Raw genomic sequence first — 19,482 nt, forward strand, 5'->3', positions numbered from 1 at the left:
CATGCCTGGCTCAAGATCATGCGGCACTGGTTCGACTCTCGGGGTGTGCGCTTGAGCAACGCATTCTAAGGACTGCTCTCAATTCAGCGGCACCTAGTGAATGGAATAATTCAACAATCGGAGAACTTCACTCTGTCAATCTCGGTAACCGGCCCTGTGTCAAGAGCCTCTACAAGTAGGCGAAACTACCAGGAATAACCTTGCAAACCATTACAAAATTGGAAACTTTTGTTGATAAAGATTTGACGAGTTCTGGATAAAAATTTAAAATTAATATTCTTGCGTTGGAAAGAAAGCTATTGTGCTTTTGCTGCAGTTTTCTACGTCATACCTATGTGAGAGTGGATTTTCCGTATTATCGAACATAAAAACTAAACAACGAGAACGACTCCTTATAGTCGAGGAAGAAATGCGGGTGGCTTTATCGAATGTGCTCCCAGATATTAAGGGACTTTGTGCAAGAAGTCAACCCCAAATTTCACACTGACTTTTGAATAAATACATTTATTTACGCGCACTATACTGTACAACTTATTCTGTGTTATTTCATACAGATATTTGAAATGCAGAAACCTCATAAAATTGATCCAGTTTTGCCAGGGTGCCGCAAATTATGGTGCCGCAAGGTCAAAAAGGTTGGGAACCACTGCTATAGAGTGAAGTGGTAATTTTAACAAGAACAGAAAGGGCAATGGTCAGAGCAATTACCAGAATTGAAAAAAGACTGAAGAACTGATGGATAATGGATATGCATGAGTTGAGGGAGCCTATTGAACAACTTGCCAGTGTAATAGGAGTAAGAACATATGGACATGTATGGCCCATTGGCCCTGCGTTAAAAGCCTCTACAGTCTACAGGTGTGTGAAACTACCAAGAATGACCAATCAAGACTTTGTCCAGTCCAAGGATGAAGATTCAAAACAAACCAACCATGTACTAAGAAGGAAGGAAGTTTTCTTCGAAAGGCATTAACTTTAAAGGTAGATGGGAAGATGAAACAGGGACAATGGGACATCCAAAAAGAACATGAAAGGAAGAGGTGAAGAATGAAGCACACCAAGTTAGACAAAAGGAAGAGGTGATGGACAGAACAAGATGGAAAATAGGAGTAAAGGCAATGGCTGCAAGGAAAGGATCGGCCACCCCACTACTGCGTACAAAACCGAATTTGGATGATGATGATGTGGAATTGGGATGTCATTAGATAGTTGGTACAGAGTTTAGCTATCTTAGGGATTTGATAGGAAACATGATTGCACCAGAAGAGCAGTGTTAGAAAGAGTACGTTCTGGAATCTGGATCAACCCTGATGCTTCCAAGCAAAATGCAGAAAGAAATCGAACGTGTTAGACATTGCGTCCTCATGAGGAATTACAAAAATAATTTGTTTCTCAGCAGTCAATTGTAGCAAGAACTGACAGCAATAGTATCTAGTGCTGTCAGTTCTTGCTACAATTGACTATTGCAGTGTTTCGACCTTGAAGCCAGGCTCATCAGCATCGCACCACTAATTCATGCCACAGAGTTCTCAACCGCTGGTTTTAGCCAGTCAATTGAATTCTTACTTTCGTGAAAAGAAAACAACTAAACCAGATAATGAACCAGATACCAATAAATATACTTCTTTTTAATCAAATAAGCCTTTCATCATTCAAAACGCGCAAACCTTCCACTCTGTTAGGTGGCTTGAAGATGGTTTCGACTGTTCCTCGGCATCACATTCACAAGAGGAGGAAGAAACCATTCCCATTGATGAATGGTTGAGTGGAAATGTCAGATGCCCGTGCAAAGATGGTTGAGTGGAAATGTTAGATGCCTGTACGAAGACGGTTGAGGCATACGCACACCTGTCTTTATCATGTCAGGTCGATGGGGCGGGTGGCGGCATCGGAGAAAAATGCATGGAATCTGGTGGTACTTGACTTCCATTCAGAATTCCATTTATATTCTGCCCGATTAGCCGCAGAGATGTCTTGTTTGTCAGCTTTGTTGATCAGAAGAGCAGCTGGCACGAATGGGTGTCTTGATTTCATTGGACGGGGTGCTCGGTTAAAGGAATAGGGACCTTGGAGTGAAGATAGTCGGGCTCAAATGCCCATCGACTAAGAGACAGAGCAGTTTTTCGTGACGAAGCTCAGCAGGTTGGATGTCAGGAAGAATGGAGAGATTATCCAATGGTGAGGGACATAATCATCCGGTAGCTGTGCACAGGACGCTGTTTATGGCAGTGTCAATGTTGTAGCAGTGAGCACTGCGGCGCCAAACAGGTGCACAGTACTCTGCTGAAGAGTAGACAAAAGCTAAGGCTGCTATAGTGCTATACGCAAAGTGTCAACCCTCGCTCCCCAGCTACATCCTGTCAGGCACTTGAGTAATGCAGCACGTGATGTCAGTTTTTTGTGCAGTGACATCAAATGGTGGCAGTATGTGAGCGATCTGTCTGGTGTCACCCAATGGTATTTTGGTTCGGGGCGTAAGGACAGAGATTTTCCATTGTTTTGGAAATTTAGCTCATGATCAGCTTCCCAATTGTGTAGATGGAAAGCTGCTGCCACAGTTATGGTTTCACTGAGTTTCCGTCGCAATTTCTGGAGATATGCTGATAGGGTTTGTATGACTTGGCTCAAGGTGTCTTCTAGGTTTTTCTACGACTTTGTGGAGTGGAAAATTTCCAGATCGTCCGCGTATGCGTATTTCACGGAAACCGTGTTGGCGGGTCGTGGGTGTAGATATTGAAAAGTGGAGCCAGGACCAATCCCTGTGGAATACCATTTGTCAGGCATCTCAGTCTGCTTCGCTGTGAGTTGGTGGTGAAGCTTCGATTCCTGACAAGTTCCATAATCATATGAGCCACATGTCGGTGGTGAAGCAGCTTGCAAGCCGCGGTGCTATACGCTGTCATGGGCAGATGTAAGATCTTCTTTTTTGCCACGAAACAATGTTTCATATCTTGTATTTTCCACTGTAACTCGGAACCCAGCTTGCTCTTTGGGAAGGAGCGGGTTGATGATGGGGTTGACACGGCATAGATCAGCCTTTCGAGTGTTTTGAAAGGACACAGAGGAGGTATATCAGATGATAACTCCGTTGGTGCTCTGATGGCTTGTGAGGCTTAGGGACCGCAAATACTAAAGCTCCCCCAGATTTTTGGAATTGTGAGGTGGTGTAAGCAGGAAGAAAAGAATCTACATTATTAAATATACTAATAGTCGAGTCGTTTGGTGTGCACATCTCATATGCAGTGTCTTTGGCGCTTCAACCATTGTTTGAAAATGTCACCACATGTGTGCACTGCTCCACATCTGTCCCTGTTTCGGTGGCTGGGCAATGGGCATCCTCAACTACAAATCTATAACTACAAATAAATAACAAAAATATGACAGAGATTCAATTTTGCTTTGCTGCAGTGCGAACTCGAAAACTTTCCATCTAATTCTCTTTTTTTTATATCCAGTTGTTTTGCTTGGTCTTGTATATTTAACCACAATGAAAATGTGATTTTGAGGTTGATTCACTACCACGTAAAGGTAATAGATTAACTATGAGGTTACATTGATAAAACATAGTTTTACGATGATACCTGGATTTAATTTTCCTCAGAACTTGCAAGCACCATTTGGAAGTCTGTAACAATAAGCAAAGTCAGTGCAGTTTCTGGTTCAACTCGCAATAACTAATATTTCTACAATTAGTTGTTGTCAGAGAACTTCAACGTATCTCTTTTTTGTTTAAAATGTTTTGGTTCCTTGCATGCGGTCGTTATTTTGTCATCACTTGATTGTTAATGTACAAATAAAATGCGATCTACAAAACAGGTCAATGATTGTCAGACTGGTGTTTGTTACAGAACAACAACTCTACAAGATGGTTACGCTACCCACCGTCATATTGCCGTAAACGCGGAGTATGGGGTGCTGAGAAATATAAGGAGCCTGTAAGAACAATGAACAAGATTGTGAGTCAACTATTTAGTCACAATAGAAGGCCACCAACGCTGAAACGACTGGGCTGGATAGAAACAAACAACAGCGTATCAAAACCTTTACACTGTCAGCTTCGGTGACACACTGACACAACTTAAAAACCTCGGATTTTTTTTATTTTGAACTAGTTTTAAAACAAATTAGTTACAAAAATACATTTCATTGAAGAAGAGTTTCTTATTGTTTTCTGTGAACAAATGCTTTCACCGCTATAATGTAGCTTATTACGTCACAATGCTTTAAAAAAAACAAAAACAGATGTAACTGTAACTTTAAAGACAAAAAATCACAAGTTCCAATCCAAGTTCCTACAATTTTAAAAAAACTTCACCAGACGTGTCATACTGTCATAGCCTACTGCAGGGGTGTGCAAACTTGCAGTATTACTGGGCCAAATACATAGTATTAGTATTACCAGCTTGGTCCGCAGGCCACAACAGCACTGTTCAAAAAGTCTTTTAATGTGAACATTTAATCTGATTTTACTTTTGTTTTACAAAATGACAGCAAAATACATAAGTAGCTTTAACGTGGGCACTGGGCAAAGTGCGGTGACATCTCATCAGCACTGTCACAAAACTAGGTTATATCCTTGAAAGAAACAATACTACCAAGGTTGTCAGATGTTTTTAAAACCATCGAATTGGCAACCCTGAATAGTGAATACTACTGTATTGTCAAGTGCTCGTACTTGCATTCACAGGAAATATCTATTGTTCACTATGCTATGATAATGTGCATACAATGAATGACTACACACTACGCAGCTACCTTACACCTAGATGAAAATCATCTAATGGTCACACATTATTTAAAATCCGGACCTTTCCGTGGGCTAAAAAGATTAAGCTCGCGGGCCATGGCTTGCATACCCAACCCATGGCCTAATGGTTTGGAAGTAAACAGTCAAAGCTGCATCGTAATCATGACATGGCTTTGTACAATGCACGAATTAGTGAATTGTAGGTGGGTACACACAATAGAAGATATTAGACAACAAAATTCTCTCAAGAGGAAACATTTCTCAAAGAAACTTTTTAAGTTTGTCAGGTTCGCACAGGCAATATTACAGCAGTTCAGTGAAATTGGCTTAAGTTTTGCTTAAGTATTTTATAAGCTATTTAAGATGTAAAACTACTCTAGCTTTTCAACTAATATGATATAAAGTATTGAAAAATTAAACACGTCTTTACTTTGATAAGTATTTGTTAAAGTTTATCTAGTTTCAATGATGTAAGAGTAGCGATTTCTAATAAATAGTAATACGACTCAAAAGTTAAACCGTATCTGGCAACATTCAGTGAATAGTTTTTTTGGTATCTCTTACAAGAGCATCCATCAGAGACTGACAGAAGTCAGCGCGAACAAATGGCCTTCTTGATTGTAATTTTAGTCGCTGGTTTGGTGGTATTCCAAGTGTAGTTGCATGTAGCACAGGGCTCTTCAACAGAGGTTCCGCAGAAGGTTTGAAGGGTTTCATGAGGGTCCCTCGTTTTTAAGGAAGATTGATTTCTTGCTTCAGTTTATTGATGTGTCTGTTGTGTCTGCATAAGTGCCTAGCCTGCCTTACACAAGTTTACATTTCAGATTTAACTGTTGGTAGAATTAATTAACGTCTGTTGCATAAATGCACAGACACTACAGCAAGTCAAGTTGCTCTGAGGGGAAATGAATACTTGTAAATTAACCCGAGGGCAGCAATACATAATAAGAAGTCAATAAACAAAATAACACAGTTAAAAGTTAAAACGCAATAAAAAGATAGTAACAACACACCAACAACCTTAGATTGCAAAAAAGTAGTATTACAAAAAGAACGCAGAGATGAAAAAACACTGTAAATAGGTATACTACTATACTATAGGTGGTTCCATACTTGATTCCAAGAGTCGGGGATGAAAAGATAAGGTTCTCAATTCTCATTGTACTAAGCTTTGGGTACTAAGTCTTGCCATACCGTCCGGAATTTAGGGTTAAATTTTGCGTCCGGAAGGAATTTAAAAAAATGCTCAAATGTCCGGAATTTTATGATGGGCGTTTTGGGGGAATTAAAATTGCGGGAATAATCCTGTAAATTAGGGGTGTCCTAGAAAATTCGCTCAGCCAGGTCATTTTACTGCATCTGCAATCGCACTGTGCACACTGCCAATCCAAAACATTGTTATTTCGTACCGTGTGCATTTTTTTTACTACGAGGTTGTACGGAATTATGATGTAACAGAGCGTTTTCCTTATCAATGATGTTTACCACTTAGAAATCAGTGTTACCATTTTAGTCTTTTTAAAACCAAATCTGGTTTATTTTGCAACCGTTTGGTTTATTTTTTTTCGATTTGGTTTATTATTTTTTTTTATTTTTATTTTTTTTTAGTTTATAACTTGTTTTTTTAACATACTTTACGTCCGGTATTTAGTTCGTTGCAGTGATTATTTCACTCGAACAAATTTTTTAGTTTTTTTCTTCTTCAATTTGGCTTATTCTGGTCTTTTTTGTTTAGCTTCATGTGTCGTAATGCGACAATACTTTCCATTTCGGTAGCTGGCGCTTTAGCATGAGTATCGTACAACGTTTGCAGCTTTAGCATTTCGGTAGCGCATATATATGGTCTCATGAAAATAGTCATGCACTGTTCGGAATTTTGCTTTTTCAAATATGGTAACCCTATACTAAGAGTAGGGCAACCAGTTCCTTTCTCTCGGCCACCTTTCCTTGGAAACTGTGCCGACCCAATTTATTGCACTCTGATAGAGGTGAGCGGTGTTTTTAGCAACCAGCTTAAACAAGGAGTCGAACCACATTTGCATTATTGAAAAGCCAACGCCTTATTAGCTGCTTATCCCACAGCTAAACACACTGTACAAACGCAAAAACACACCTGGAGAATAAAAATCTTGCATTCAACTTTCAAAAAGCAGGGGAAAAACTAACCCTTGAAAAACTGAGTCTCGTCCTGTTGCTCAACACAACAAACAGTGTACCAGCCTCATTTTTGTAATCAAATATAGATTTCGCTTTTAAAGCATTTTCATTTTCTTCATTTTCATTTTTGGAAGATGATTTAAAAGCGAAATCGATATTTGATTACAAAAATGAGGCTGGTACACTGTTTGTTGTGTTGAGCAACAGGACGAGACTAATGATAACAGATAGTCAATCGCTTCAAGTGGACAGTTTGCTGGGTGGTTCACAAAAAACAGAAAAGTTTTATTAGTCAATTTGAAAAACTGAGTTCAGCAAATACCAAGGTTACTATGGCGATAACAACACAAAAAGTGAATAGACAATGATGTGATAGTGATGTAACAATACGAGTTTCTCGCATGCAATCAAATGGCGCGACAGTAATGCTAAAAACTTGTTAGAAGGTTGATGGGTATTTTTAAGATTTTTTGAGTAAGTTTAAAGTGCATTTTATCTTTCTTTATTAATCTTATCTTTTATCTTTTAATTTTCACTTTATCATTTTATCTTCTCAAGCTATGGAAAATATATGTACGGTAATCGTTAATTATTTCAAAGTTTAAAAACGGCCACGTGTTTGAAACTTTTGCGCTGCAGTGTCATTCTGAATTTTTAGATCACCATGCCACATTCACACTTCTCCAAGTAGGCCAGTTAGTTAAACATTACCTTGAGTGCAGTCAGCAGTCGAAAAAGAAACATTAATAGCTGCTGTGTCATTTGTTCATTGTTAGGCTATTAACAAGAACGCCATTGTTTCAATGTAAATTTTTGTTATGGGGTGTTCAGTGACAAACGCAAAAGTAAATCAGTGGTTTTGCGATGACAAAAAGTAAGATGGTAGATGGTAAATTGGATTTTACTATATTTCTACTGTTGCTTCCATTGAACTCTTAATTTAAGAAGGCCTACTATTGTTACCTGTAGGTTGCCATGTCTGACTACTTTTTGCACTTTTCTAGATATTGTTACAGGCATCACCAGCATTGTACTGATGTAAGCTGGCATGTTGCTTGCATTCTCTTGTCCACCGCTTTCTGCCCTATTGGCCTTGTCGTGTTGCTGCTGCCATTGCCCCATTGGTCTGATATAAGTCGGCATGTTACTGTCCGGCCCTTTCTGCCTTGCTGGACATGTTTCCCGAATAGTCACTTCATCTCGTTTTCATGCTGCTTTCGTCCTTGCACTTGCAGGTTGTCTTGAGGCTGCATACTTTCAGCACAGCCGCCCTCCCCTGGTGTGTCTTTTGGCACCGCAGTTCTGGTCTGGTTTTGATGAAACGTTTGTCCGTTTTTTTTTTACCTTTTCCCAAATAGTTAGAACAATCATCCAGCCATCATGACGCTTTGCTCTTGTGTGGCGGTGTGCAGCAGTTTGCGTGACTTCTTTGTACGGCCGTTGTCCGGACTGCCCCCTGTTTCGTAGAGAGTGCGCTCAGTGCCCTGTGAGATGCCTCGTCATTTTTATAGTAGGCTTTGTATTTTGTTACTGTATCTAGGCAGCCTTCATAGCCTTCACTAGTAACAAATGTGCTTAGGTTTATCTTTATCCTCACTAGTAAACACATAATTTTGTGCAGAGTAGCCTTCTAGCTGGCTGTCCAGTGTCCACTGTATGAGACCTCTGCCTCGCCGACTGGCTGCTCCACCTGGGAACAGAGAAACTATTAGCGTTCGCGCCGTGCAAAGGAGACCCGATCTCGCTATTCCACTAATTGTGTTTACCGTTTTTCACCTCTATATTGTTGTGCCGTCATATAGTGTGTTTTGTGTAGGCTCTCGTTTGCATATCCTCATCATAAGTCAAACGGCTCATCCCGTTTGCGTTCTTGCGAGGGTGTCTGTAGCTCCTGCTAGCTTTCTCTGACATCACTCACTCTTGCTTCGTTTCAGAATATTGGAATCTATGCAATCCGTAGGTTCACAGCACACTCTTGCGTTTCGCAATGGAATTCAAAACACTGCATTTCCAAGCATGACTAGTCGCATCCTGACAATTACCTCACACATATGTAGTTTTGCAGTTTTATTACATTGTGCATTTGTGTAAAATGATTGCAACGCTCCCAGCAGTACACTTCCAATCAAAACTGTGGTGTCTTTTTAAGTAGCTGCAACCATAGTTATGTGACTCTTAGCTCTGACTCTCACTTCAGTAATGTAGTATGAATACAGTATAGCATAGTTGGGGTAGTTAATTTATGGTTTCGGGGCTGCCAGGCTTTTGTTCTGGTGTTTTCTGTTTAATGTTCTGGTTCTACTTGACATCATGCTTGCTGTGTTATATCTTTGCCTCCACACTTGGATTTAAAATAAATCAGTACATGTAGCACTGAAGACTGTTGTGTCCTGGTCACCCCGCCCAGGGGTATTGTCGTAGTGACGACAACTGTGTATGAGCAGGCATCTCAATATGCAATACGCCATGTCTGCTACACGTACACGAAAACACTTCTTCGTATCTGGATGAGAAACTACCAACAAAATACTGTCAAAGTTTTCTATGTAATGGCAATGCTCACCAGTGCTACCAGACTGTCAAATAGGTTTGTGACCAAAAGTCTCATTAGATGCCACAAAATTACATCAGATTTGCAAATCTTTTGAATCATACTTACTAACTTGCACTAAACATTGTTGCGTCATTAATCATAAATCAAGCATACCATCATAAATCAAGCAACCTACCTTCAAAAATAAAAAAGATGTTTTAAGATACATACTTTTATTACAAATTAGAAATAATTGCTTTTTCGTCACTTTGCTCACAAACTGGTTTTACTAGACACACCAACACCACTGACCTACAGACTTTGTCTCAGTTAGATCCAATAAGTTTTTTTTTAATAACTCTCTCTTTAGTAGAGTTGAACAGAAAAAAATACGAATACTTTTTTATTGAATAACACACACAGAACACATACCAGTGATTTGTTACATTACAGCTAGTGACATTTCGTTTCTTTTAGCCGTGAGTCAAGACAAGTGTATTTCAATGGATGGTTTATCTTTTGCATTGTATAGCAGGGGTTCCCAACCGGGGGTACTCGTACCCCTTGGGGGTACGAAATTGAACATCAAAGGGTACGAAGATCCTTAGGCCACAAAGCAGCTTTTCAAACAGATTTCACAGTGCAGCTTTATTTTGGAATTGTAAATAGTATTATGCCATTATGGTCTTTGCTTTGAAAAAACAATTATCTACAAATAATTGTTGTTAATGGAAACCTTGCTAATTTTCCTTCTCTTGATCAAATTGCAAATAACTCTTTGCTGCAAAATGTCAGAAATGCAATTATTTCCCACTTAAACATGCTGGTTGATTCTTTCGATGGTTACTTTTTTGCTGGTGAATTGAATTATTTCCAGCATTGGATTATAAACACTTTTCTTTTTGATTTAACAAAAATGTCAGATGAGGATAATTTGAAGAACATCATCGAATTGAAAAGCTTCCAAAATTGAAACTGGTATTTGACAAATCAAAGTTAGAAGATTTCTGGTGTGTTGCCATGAAAGCCTTTCCAAGTCTGGCTATGGAAGCCTGATAGTGTTAATTCCCTTCTCAACAACTTATTACTGTGAAAGTGGCTTTTTGACCATGATGTATAGCAAGAATAAATACAGAAATCGTCTGCAACTGGAAGATGATTTACGTATTGCCATGAGTAAAATCGGACAATCGTTTGAGCGAATTTTATCAATGAAGCAGCAACAAATATCTCACTGAGGAACAAAATAACTGACATTTAATTTCTATTTGTGATTTTTGCGTGAAATACCGGTTTCTTACAAATGGTACCACAACGGGACATCGTCGGGAAGAGCATGCTGAACGGTTGTTGGCCCATAAGGTCATTGACAGTACTCCATGCTATCTGGCTAGCGTGTGTAATGTTGATGGTGTTGACGGTGTCTTTCCATCGCTCTAGCCTTTGTGAGTCCAGCCGATCGAGCAGTCTTGTTGCGGCCGAAATAGAGGCAGCACCTGGTGAGGTACTACCATAGGAGCGGTATAAAGTTTCGCACTCTGAATCCCAGCACGGCGTGTAGTTCTTTCGGCAGCCGCAAAGGATAGCTTGTTTAGCTGCGGATTTAATGGTATGGCAGAAGTCTTTATAGGCCTCATTCACGTTGACGGTAAAAAGGATGGTAGTTCCGCCGCGGTTTGATTGGTTATGAGGCTGTAGCAACTCCAATTGGACTGACTGAAGTTCCATAGCTTCACTGGGGCACTTGGGATGGGAGAGACAAGCTTAGGGGCAGTGATAAGTGAAGGTCGGTGTTGGGGACGTGGGAACTTCTCCAGCACACGACTGTCAGAAAGAGAGCTGACTGTGTCAATGCTTGCAAAATGCAAAAGTTGGGTCAGGGTTTGCGCTCGTTCCCTAGCGTCCGGACCAAAAGCTGGCTGGATCTTTTGGATTGTAAAGGAGGGCGAGGCTGTTGTTTGCAGCCCAAGCAGCCAGGCATTCTCCGTCACTGTTGATGTACTTGTAGCCCCAGTCGGTGTGCTGGCAGTAAAAGTCACCAGCATAGTTAGTGGGTGAGGGAAATGAGGGTATAGAATAGATGATGGGTTCAGGCGTGAAGATGGTGGCTTGTATACATCGATGATGTTGTAATTTTCAATGCTCACGCAAACCCATTCTATTTCCTTATTGGCCCAGGAGTTTGCAAGTGTCCAGTTCAAACTCTCATGAACAAACGTTGCAAGGCCATGTTTCTTGCTTTGGGTATACCCAACTGGTGAGTAGTGTAGAATTGCTAGCTTGTCTTCAAAAGTGCAGTGGGTCTCCTGAAGAAGGACGACAAGAGTTTGGTTCTTATGAGCGAGCTGCTCGATCACATCAATCTTGCTGGATGCGATGCCCTCAGCGTTCAGCTGTAAGATGGTGGGATGACGGTACTTGTCGACAGTGGAACTGACGTGCTCTAAAAAGAGCGGTTTCCGTGGGGTGCTGAGCGTTGCAGATTCGTGAAGGTGACAGATTCGGATTCAGCATCCCTAAATTACCCTAAATCAGTTCTCAAAGTCCATGCAAAAAAACAAAAAAGTTGTTGACCAGTGTTATCAAAGAAGCTATCTCAGTCTGAGGATGAAAATTGCCAACAAGCAAGCCATTTGAGGTAAAAAGCAATCATTCTTGCATCATTTTTCTAAACCATATCTATCTACATAGGACTTGCCAACATGCAATCCTACAATAATAATCACCAAGGCCAATGTAAATCTTTTGATAAATTTTTGCTCAGATGTAGATAAAATTACTGTATAATTGTTAATTCTGAAGAGGACGTCATGTGATGTTGAAAACATTCAATGTGAGATTTGCTTCAACGTATTTTTTAAAAATCTGGTTACGTTACTCGGCTTTGTATGCTGATGACACTTGAGATGGTGGAATAAAAAAAGTTAATTCTCTTAATATAAAATTAATACTACATAACTAATCATACATTAAGATTTAGCATTTCCCTAAATTGGTTCGACTAAATCAGTGGTTCTCAACCTTTTTTCTTTCGTGGTCCATTTTTCATTGAATAAAAATTCTGTGGCCTATTAAGGTTTTATATGAGAAAAAACTACAAAATAGGTTTATAAACAAAAAATAGCAGAACATATTTCAATGCGGATTATTTATTTAACCGATCATTAGTGAGAGGCTTGCTCCTGAACATTGTTAACCAACATATCAATTTTTGGAGGCGTTGAAGATAGCGCACAACACGCACCATCTTCCACTTCAAGATGGTTCCTAGCCTTTCAATTTAGCACTTCATCTGCACCAAAGTCAAAAACCCTGCTTCACATAAATACGTACTGCTGAAAGGCAGCAGCATCTTTATACATTCTTTACCGATACGCTGATAAGAAAAACACACACTTGCCCAAAATTCGCAGATTGATAAGGTCTCAAATATGTCTTTACAAGTAAAGTCATAGATTCATTTATTTTTTCCGGAGATTGACAAGATGTTGCAATATATCAGACGATAAACTCATGACCAAGTTATCTTCAATCACAGATGAAAGAATCTCAAACATTGCAAAATTTCCCTTCTCAGCTTTTCGTTTCCAGTTTTCAAGCTTTTGGACAAACGCATTTAGAGCGTCGATAAAGTCAAGTACAGTTGTATTCCTTCTTTGTAGCTTGAGATTTAAGCGGTTTAATTGATCAAAAATATCAACTAGATAAGCAAGTTTAAACATGAAAGTACTATCCCTAAAGCAAGATTCCAATTCGTAGTTTCCCTGCATGTTCAGAAATTCTTTTAATTCTTGCTTAAGTTCAAAAACTCTTCCTAATACACTGCCCTTTGCTAGCCAACGGACCAGAGTACAGTAAAGAAAATTCAAGTGTTCAGCATTCATCTCCGAGCATAATTTTCTGAATAGCGGTTAGAAAGTTTATCGCCTTGATAACTATGTTCAAAACATTTTGAAGAGATTCTGAAAGAGATTTCGATGCAAGGACTTGTCTGTGTATCATACAATGCATTGGGACAGTATAAAGTGAACGACTACAAGCTAATGTTTGCAAGCCACTTCTAGCTCCTAGGTAGCACGACAATTCAAAGCCGACAATTCAAAGCCGTTGATGCAAAGACGACAATTCAAAGCTGATATTAGCAACAAAAAACAAAACAGAAAAAAGCCGACAATTCAAACCAAAAATAGTTCATAAGAAAACAGTTTCAATTTAATTAGATACCAAACGCCGACAATTCTAACCGAAAATAGTTCACAAGAAAACTACATGCCAAAGTTGTGAGCAATTCCACGCAGATACTGAGCCGTTGTTCGAGCATCATACTCTTGCACAACACAAAAGGATCCGTTTGTTTAGTTCTTCATATTTCCTTTTTCGCGGTGGAGGATTGTGGCCTGCCACAAGACGTTCTATTAGGGCTTCGTTATGTTTTTGCTCTTTCTTAAGAGCGTTGATGCAGCGAAAGATGGATGGACGAAAGCAACAGACAGTTGATTGAAAACGTCTATGCCAGTGCTACTCAAACTTTTTTATGCCGTGTACCGGCTGAGCACCTTCCATCACTTGGCGTCCCGGTCAATTTGCGAAAAAAAGACAAGAGCAAAGTCATTGTTACTTTTGTAACAAATACACAAAAAAAACAAGTAAAAAAACACTTTTATGGTCTTTCGAATTTTGATGCGAAGTGTGCGCTTGCTTATTTGCAACCAGCTTATCCAATTGCGGTTCAATGGAAAACAATGCTACTCGAAGAGGAGCATGAATATCCAACGTGTGTCTGTGTTTTCCCTTTAAACAGCTCATGGTAGAAAAGCCGGCTTCACATAGATATGTAGAAGGGAATGGAAGCAGTGTTTTAATAGCCATGGTACACAGTCTCGGATATTCTGCTTTTATTTTGACCCAGAAGCTTGCAAGGGAGTTTGATTCAAAACATTTTCGCAAACCTTCATCAGCAGATAGATCCAATAATTTATCTTTTAAATCGACACTTATATTTAACTCTTCTACGTTCACAGTTGGTGCAAATGCAAAGCTGAAACCAGTGGCGTAGCAGCCACTTGGCGGTTCTGGCTCTGCGCCAGGGGCGGCAGGTTGCAAGGGGGTGGCAAAATGAGGCTGCACAGTGCACACAGCACAAGAAATGAAGTAGGCTAATGCAAAAATAAATAAAAAGTGAAACAAGAAAAGGATTTACAAAGACACGTCAGCTGCTAGCACACCTTAAAAAATTTAAGGATAGAACAACAGCTAAACAGCTTTTTGGAGTTAGCTGTGGAAATTGACAGATTTAAGAGGCTGGTGCGAAACAGTGAAACCACGTTTGATCGTAGTGCAACAGCGTTTGATGTTTTACAGTGGTTAGCTAAATGACACCAACTTGATTCGACACCATATTTATGCTTGTGTCTGAAACTTTATCTTACCATTGGTGTTTCAACTGCGCGCTGTGAGAGGAATTTCTCAATGCTCAAAATGATAGTCGTATTTACGTTCTACCATGAATGATGATCGGCTATCAGCTCTATCGATTCTTTCTGTAGAAAGAGACTACGTTCAAAAACTTGATTTTGAAGATATTATCGCTGATTTTGCTTCGGCGAAAGCTCGAAAAGTTCAATTTTGAGGTGGCTATTGATCTTTTATTTGCCTAATACATTTGTTGTCCATTTTTAGACTTTTATTTTTGGCCTTAACGCTGAGACAGTGAGGCTTCTTTCTCAAGCAATATAGAACTTCTGAGACGCGGAACATTATTTCTAATTATTTTATTAGCACTGGCCGAGTGGTTAGCGCGTTGGGCTTGCAGTCGAAAGCCTGCATGTTCGACTCCAGCCACCCGCACTTGCTGTTGTTTCTCTGGGCAAGAAACTTTACGATAATTGCCTCTACCCAATGACCGATTTCGAATAATGTGTAGTACCAAATTTAAGTCATAAATAGAGTAGACAACCGGAAACAGACATTGCCGTCGGCTGCAGCGTGGGTCTGGTGTAGCCTACGTCGGAAGGCGTACACCGATGCATAGCGCTCAAGTCCGCTTTCCCGCAATGCAGGATAAAGATATGACAAGCAAGCAATTTTTATTGAAAAGATTGCTTGAACTTGAAACTATTTCAAAATTTGCTGCAGTCGACTTAGGGCGGCATTTTCAACGAAAGCCAGGGGCGGCAGCATATGCTCCTTCGCCATTGGCTGAAACTATACTTTTTATAGGCTAAAATGGGCTAACAGCTAACTCACTTTCTAAAAAAAAAGAACAAGGTATATGGCTTCAACAAATCTATGTAAAAACATGCTCAACTCATTACAATTATCTGATATTTTAAAGTCAGAGTGTGGCCGATCGATTGAGCCTCTCACTTCTCTACTCGTTACTGGACGCTGCAGGTATAGTCAAGCATGTGGACACTGCACAAACACACAAAAAGGATAATCATCTCGCATCGAATATTGCGATACTTTGTTGAAATAATGGATAACAATTACGAAATAACATTTCTTTGTAACGTAACTGGAAGTCGTCGTAGTAGCGGGCCACCAAACAATCTATAGCTGGGAAAGCAGATTGAACATCATCGTTGCCTAAAAAATATTATATAGACGTTCTGATCAACATAAAACAAATTACTCAATTTACAATTTCTCCTAACTGATCGCGTACCAGCAGCCAAGTGCTCGCGTACCGGCGTTTGAGTAGCACTGGTCTATGCCACCCTTCAATGCTATTGTTGGTGCGATGCTCTCCACGCAAAGCACGCTGATAAACATCCCAAAGTTTATTTGGGAACACAGAAGGTCTTCGATGCCCATGGCGAGTTGGTCGACCAAGTGTTCTCAAAGTAATCAGCTACAGGTTGAATGCGGTGATCAAATTCTTCATCTATTACTAGGGCTTGTAATGCGTTCTCAACGTCTTGTTCTGGTGCAAAAGCTAGTGCTGCCAGGCTCCGAGCACTCATCGCAAACTTTCCATCATGTTCTTTATAAGCTGCTACCAATCCAAATTGCTGTATGTTACGCCGAACACATTGCTGTAAATGGAAAAAGCAGCCCGTCAGTGAAGTTGCGTGAAAATTGTCTTGAATGGCATTGATTGCAGCCTTCTCAAAGTCTGTCATCCAGTACATTGGATATATTTGAGGTCGAAGGTTTTTTATAGCCTGCAAAAGTCGACAATAGGTTTGAGCAGCTTTGTTCGGAAGAACAGCATAGACAATAGGTACAATTGCGCCTAATTCAATAGCATGGAGGGTATATAGCTGTTGAAAGAGATGGCTTGGAGCTGTGCTAAACGTTCCATCAGAGAAATAGCTTTGACACTGAGAGAGAAGTTCAATGTACGCTGGGTACTGAAGATGCATATGCGATCATTTCTAGGTCCAGAATCATAAAGCAGAAACACAGTACCATCATTCAATTTTTTGAATTCTAATGGAATTACCAGTTCTTCAGCATTTGACGGCTCCACAGGAATATTTTGTACTTGCCTTCGTGTTTGTTGAATGCCGCTGAATGAATGAACTCATTGCAGACATGCATTCTAGCTTTGCACTTGTTCTCCTTCCAATACTCTTCACACAACCAGAAGCTTAACCCCTCACCAAGCTTACTATCCCTGTAGTGATTATAGCAGTAGCCGCCATGACATGCTTTATTCTTTCCTCTTTCCGTTTTCGTGAAAGAAACATCCATACCACTCATTGTTCGACTTCTGACTAACTTCAGCATTGCGAAACGATGGACCTTTGAGTACAGTAGGCCTATGAGCTCGTACTTTTATCACATCACAGTAAGATTAATTAATTTAAAATGGGCTGGGGACCCACTGCAAAAAAGCATAGGCTCCGGCTTCAGCTCCGGAGCTATCAAGCATTCATCCACTAGCTCCAGCTCAGGAGCTATAAACTTTCAAACAGCGGCTCCGGCTCCATTAAGAGTGTTTTGTAGCATTTGCCACAGTAAGATGCAATGGTTTAGAAGTCTGCACTGCAGCGCTTAAAATTCTGTTAAAAAATATAAACACACATTTCAGATTTAAGCTGAATGGTTTTGATTCAAATAAACGATTGATACGTTTAAGCAGTATACTATTAACTGATTTCGTCTGTATTCAATACTGGAGCTGGAACTGATAAATATTTTGTAGCTCCAGCTGATAAATATTTTGTAGCCTGTGGCTCCACAAGAAATGTTTAAAAAGGCTCCAGCTCCGGCTCCGAAGAAAATGCTTGGCTCCAACGCTCCAGCCCTGATTTAAATTATCGACTTTTCCAATTAAGCGGATTAATTATCGTCAACTTTGAATTGCCTGCTTTCAATTATCGGCTTTCAGTTGACCGCTTTGAATTGTCGCCTTTGAATTATCGGCTTTCAATTGACCGCTTTGAATGGTTATCTTTGAATTATCGGCTTTGAATAGACGCATAACCTAGCTCTTAACATGGCAGAAGCACCGTCACTGCATATAACACAAACGTTTTCCAAACTGAGTTCTTCTTGGTCAAAAAACGCTGCCAACCTTTCCATCACATCAACAGCTCTTGAATTGGTCTCTAATGCAGAACAAAACAGGATATTGTCTTTGAGGTCTTTTTCTGACGTGTATCTGCAAAACACCAAGAGCTGGGAGCAAGATGCAATGTCGGTAGTTTCATCAAGTTGAATTGAGAAGAATCCAAATTGTGAATTTTTTATTTCTGTAATTACCTGCTCTTTTATATTGTCGGACAAATCACCAATTCTCCGCTGTGCAGTATCGTTTGAAAGAGAAACTTGCAGTAATTACAATTTTAGCAATTTTTTACGCAATTTATTACAATTTTTCTAAAGCACAAGGATTAATAATAGTCTCGCCAATTGTGTACGGTTTGCTTTGCGATCATAAAACTAGCCACATAAGACGCTTCAACAATGTCTTTGGAATGTTGCTGGAATCTCCCTGTTGAATCCAAGCGCTAACGCTTCACACTATCTTTTTTTCGTCTTCATCATTATCACACATCTTTATCCTTGTAATTTGGATGAACTTTTTCCAGGTGAAGTTACAGTTTTGATGGCCTCAATGAATGATGACTATTCTTCTCTGTTATCAAAAATTGATGTGAATCCATACTGAAAGTAATTTTCATCAAACTTTTGTTTTGCCATTTTTACCAAGTTTTAAAGTTTCTAAATCTAAAGTTTAAACTATTTACATTAAGACTCTCACCACTATGCATAGCAATAAACATATCAAAACACACAGTTTACTCTTTCTTTGGATTGTATCTTTTCACAATCCGGAGGTGTACTGTATAAAGCACAAATAAGTAAAAAAGCAGCTGAACCAAACAGCACACGCTCCTTGTAGTCACAGTGGTTACCAACATTTATGTCGTATTCTTCCTTTGAAAGCTTCAAGTATGGTCAATTCCTCCCCAAAATAATCAACAAAATAAAATGCTGCACGTACTAAAAAGAGGTTCTGTAGAAGTTTATCCTATTTATCCTGTTTTTCATTACAACTCTGAAACCTGGAATATTTCAACAAAAATGGCAGAAAAGATTATTGCTTTTGAAATGTGGTGCTTCCGTAGAATGCAACGCATTTCATGGCTGGCAAAGAAAACAAATAAAGAAATTTTACACCAAGTGAACCAAACCAGAACTCTGTTAAAAAGTATGAAAACCAGACAATATAAATTTCTCGGCCATGTAATAAGAAAGCAAAAACTGGAGCATCTCTCTTTAACTGGTAAAATTTTTGGAAAGCGGGCACCTGGCAGACAAAGACAAACACATCTGGAACAATTTAACGACAAAACAGAAACAATCATCCATGCAACATATAATAGGAACATTTGGTCTAATTATTCATCTGAGGCCGTCGATGCCTGGTTCAGGCAAGGCAATTGAAGAAGAAGAAGGCGACCGCTTTCAAAGATGGCTTAATTGTAACCACAAAGCAGTCTACTACAACATAAAGTGTTGCAAAATCTGAATTGATGTAAGACTGTGTGTTGCAATAATTAGAATAATGATTGCCACTTTGTAGCTAAAA

The 19,482-nt window shown here is 39.6% G+C and overlaps 1 protein-coding gene across 3 annotated transcripts in view; it reads right to left on the bottom strand.

Annotated features, from left to right (window-relative positions):
• LOC145787768 (WD repeat-containing protein 3-like) overlaps positions 1–19,482 on the bottom strand; it is a 168,818-nt gene that overhangs the window by 15,682 nt on the left and 133,654 nt on the right. For all 3 annotated transcript variants that reach the window (XM_082599589.1, XM_082599590.1, XM_082599587.1), the window contains 2 exons: positions 3,883–3,933; positions 3,582–3,625 (listed from right to left, as the gene is read on the bottom strand). In XM_082599589.1, coding sequence (XP_082455715.1) covers positions 3,582–3,625; positions 3,883–3,933 — 95 coding nt within the window. The remainder of the gene's footprint in view (positions 1–3,581; positions 3,626–3,882; positions 3,934–19,482) is intronic.

This window comes from Aplidium turbinatum, chromosome 18 (genome assembly GCF_918807975.1).
Source record: "Aplidium turbinatum chromosome 18, kaAplTurb1.1, whole genome shotgun sequence".
Classification (NCBI taxonomy): Eukaryota; Metazoa; Chordata; class Ascidiacea; order Aplousobranchia; family Polyclinidae; genus Aplidium; species Aplidium turbinatum.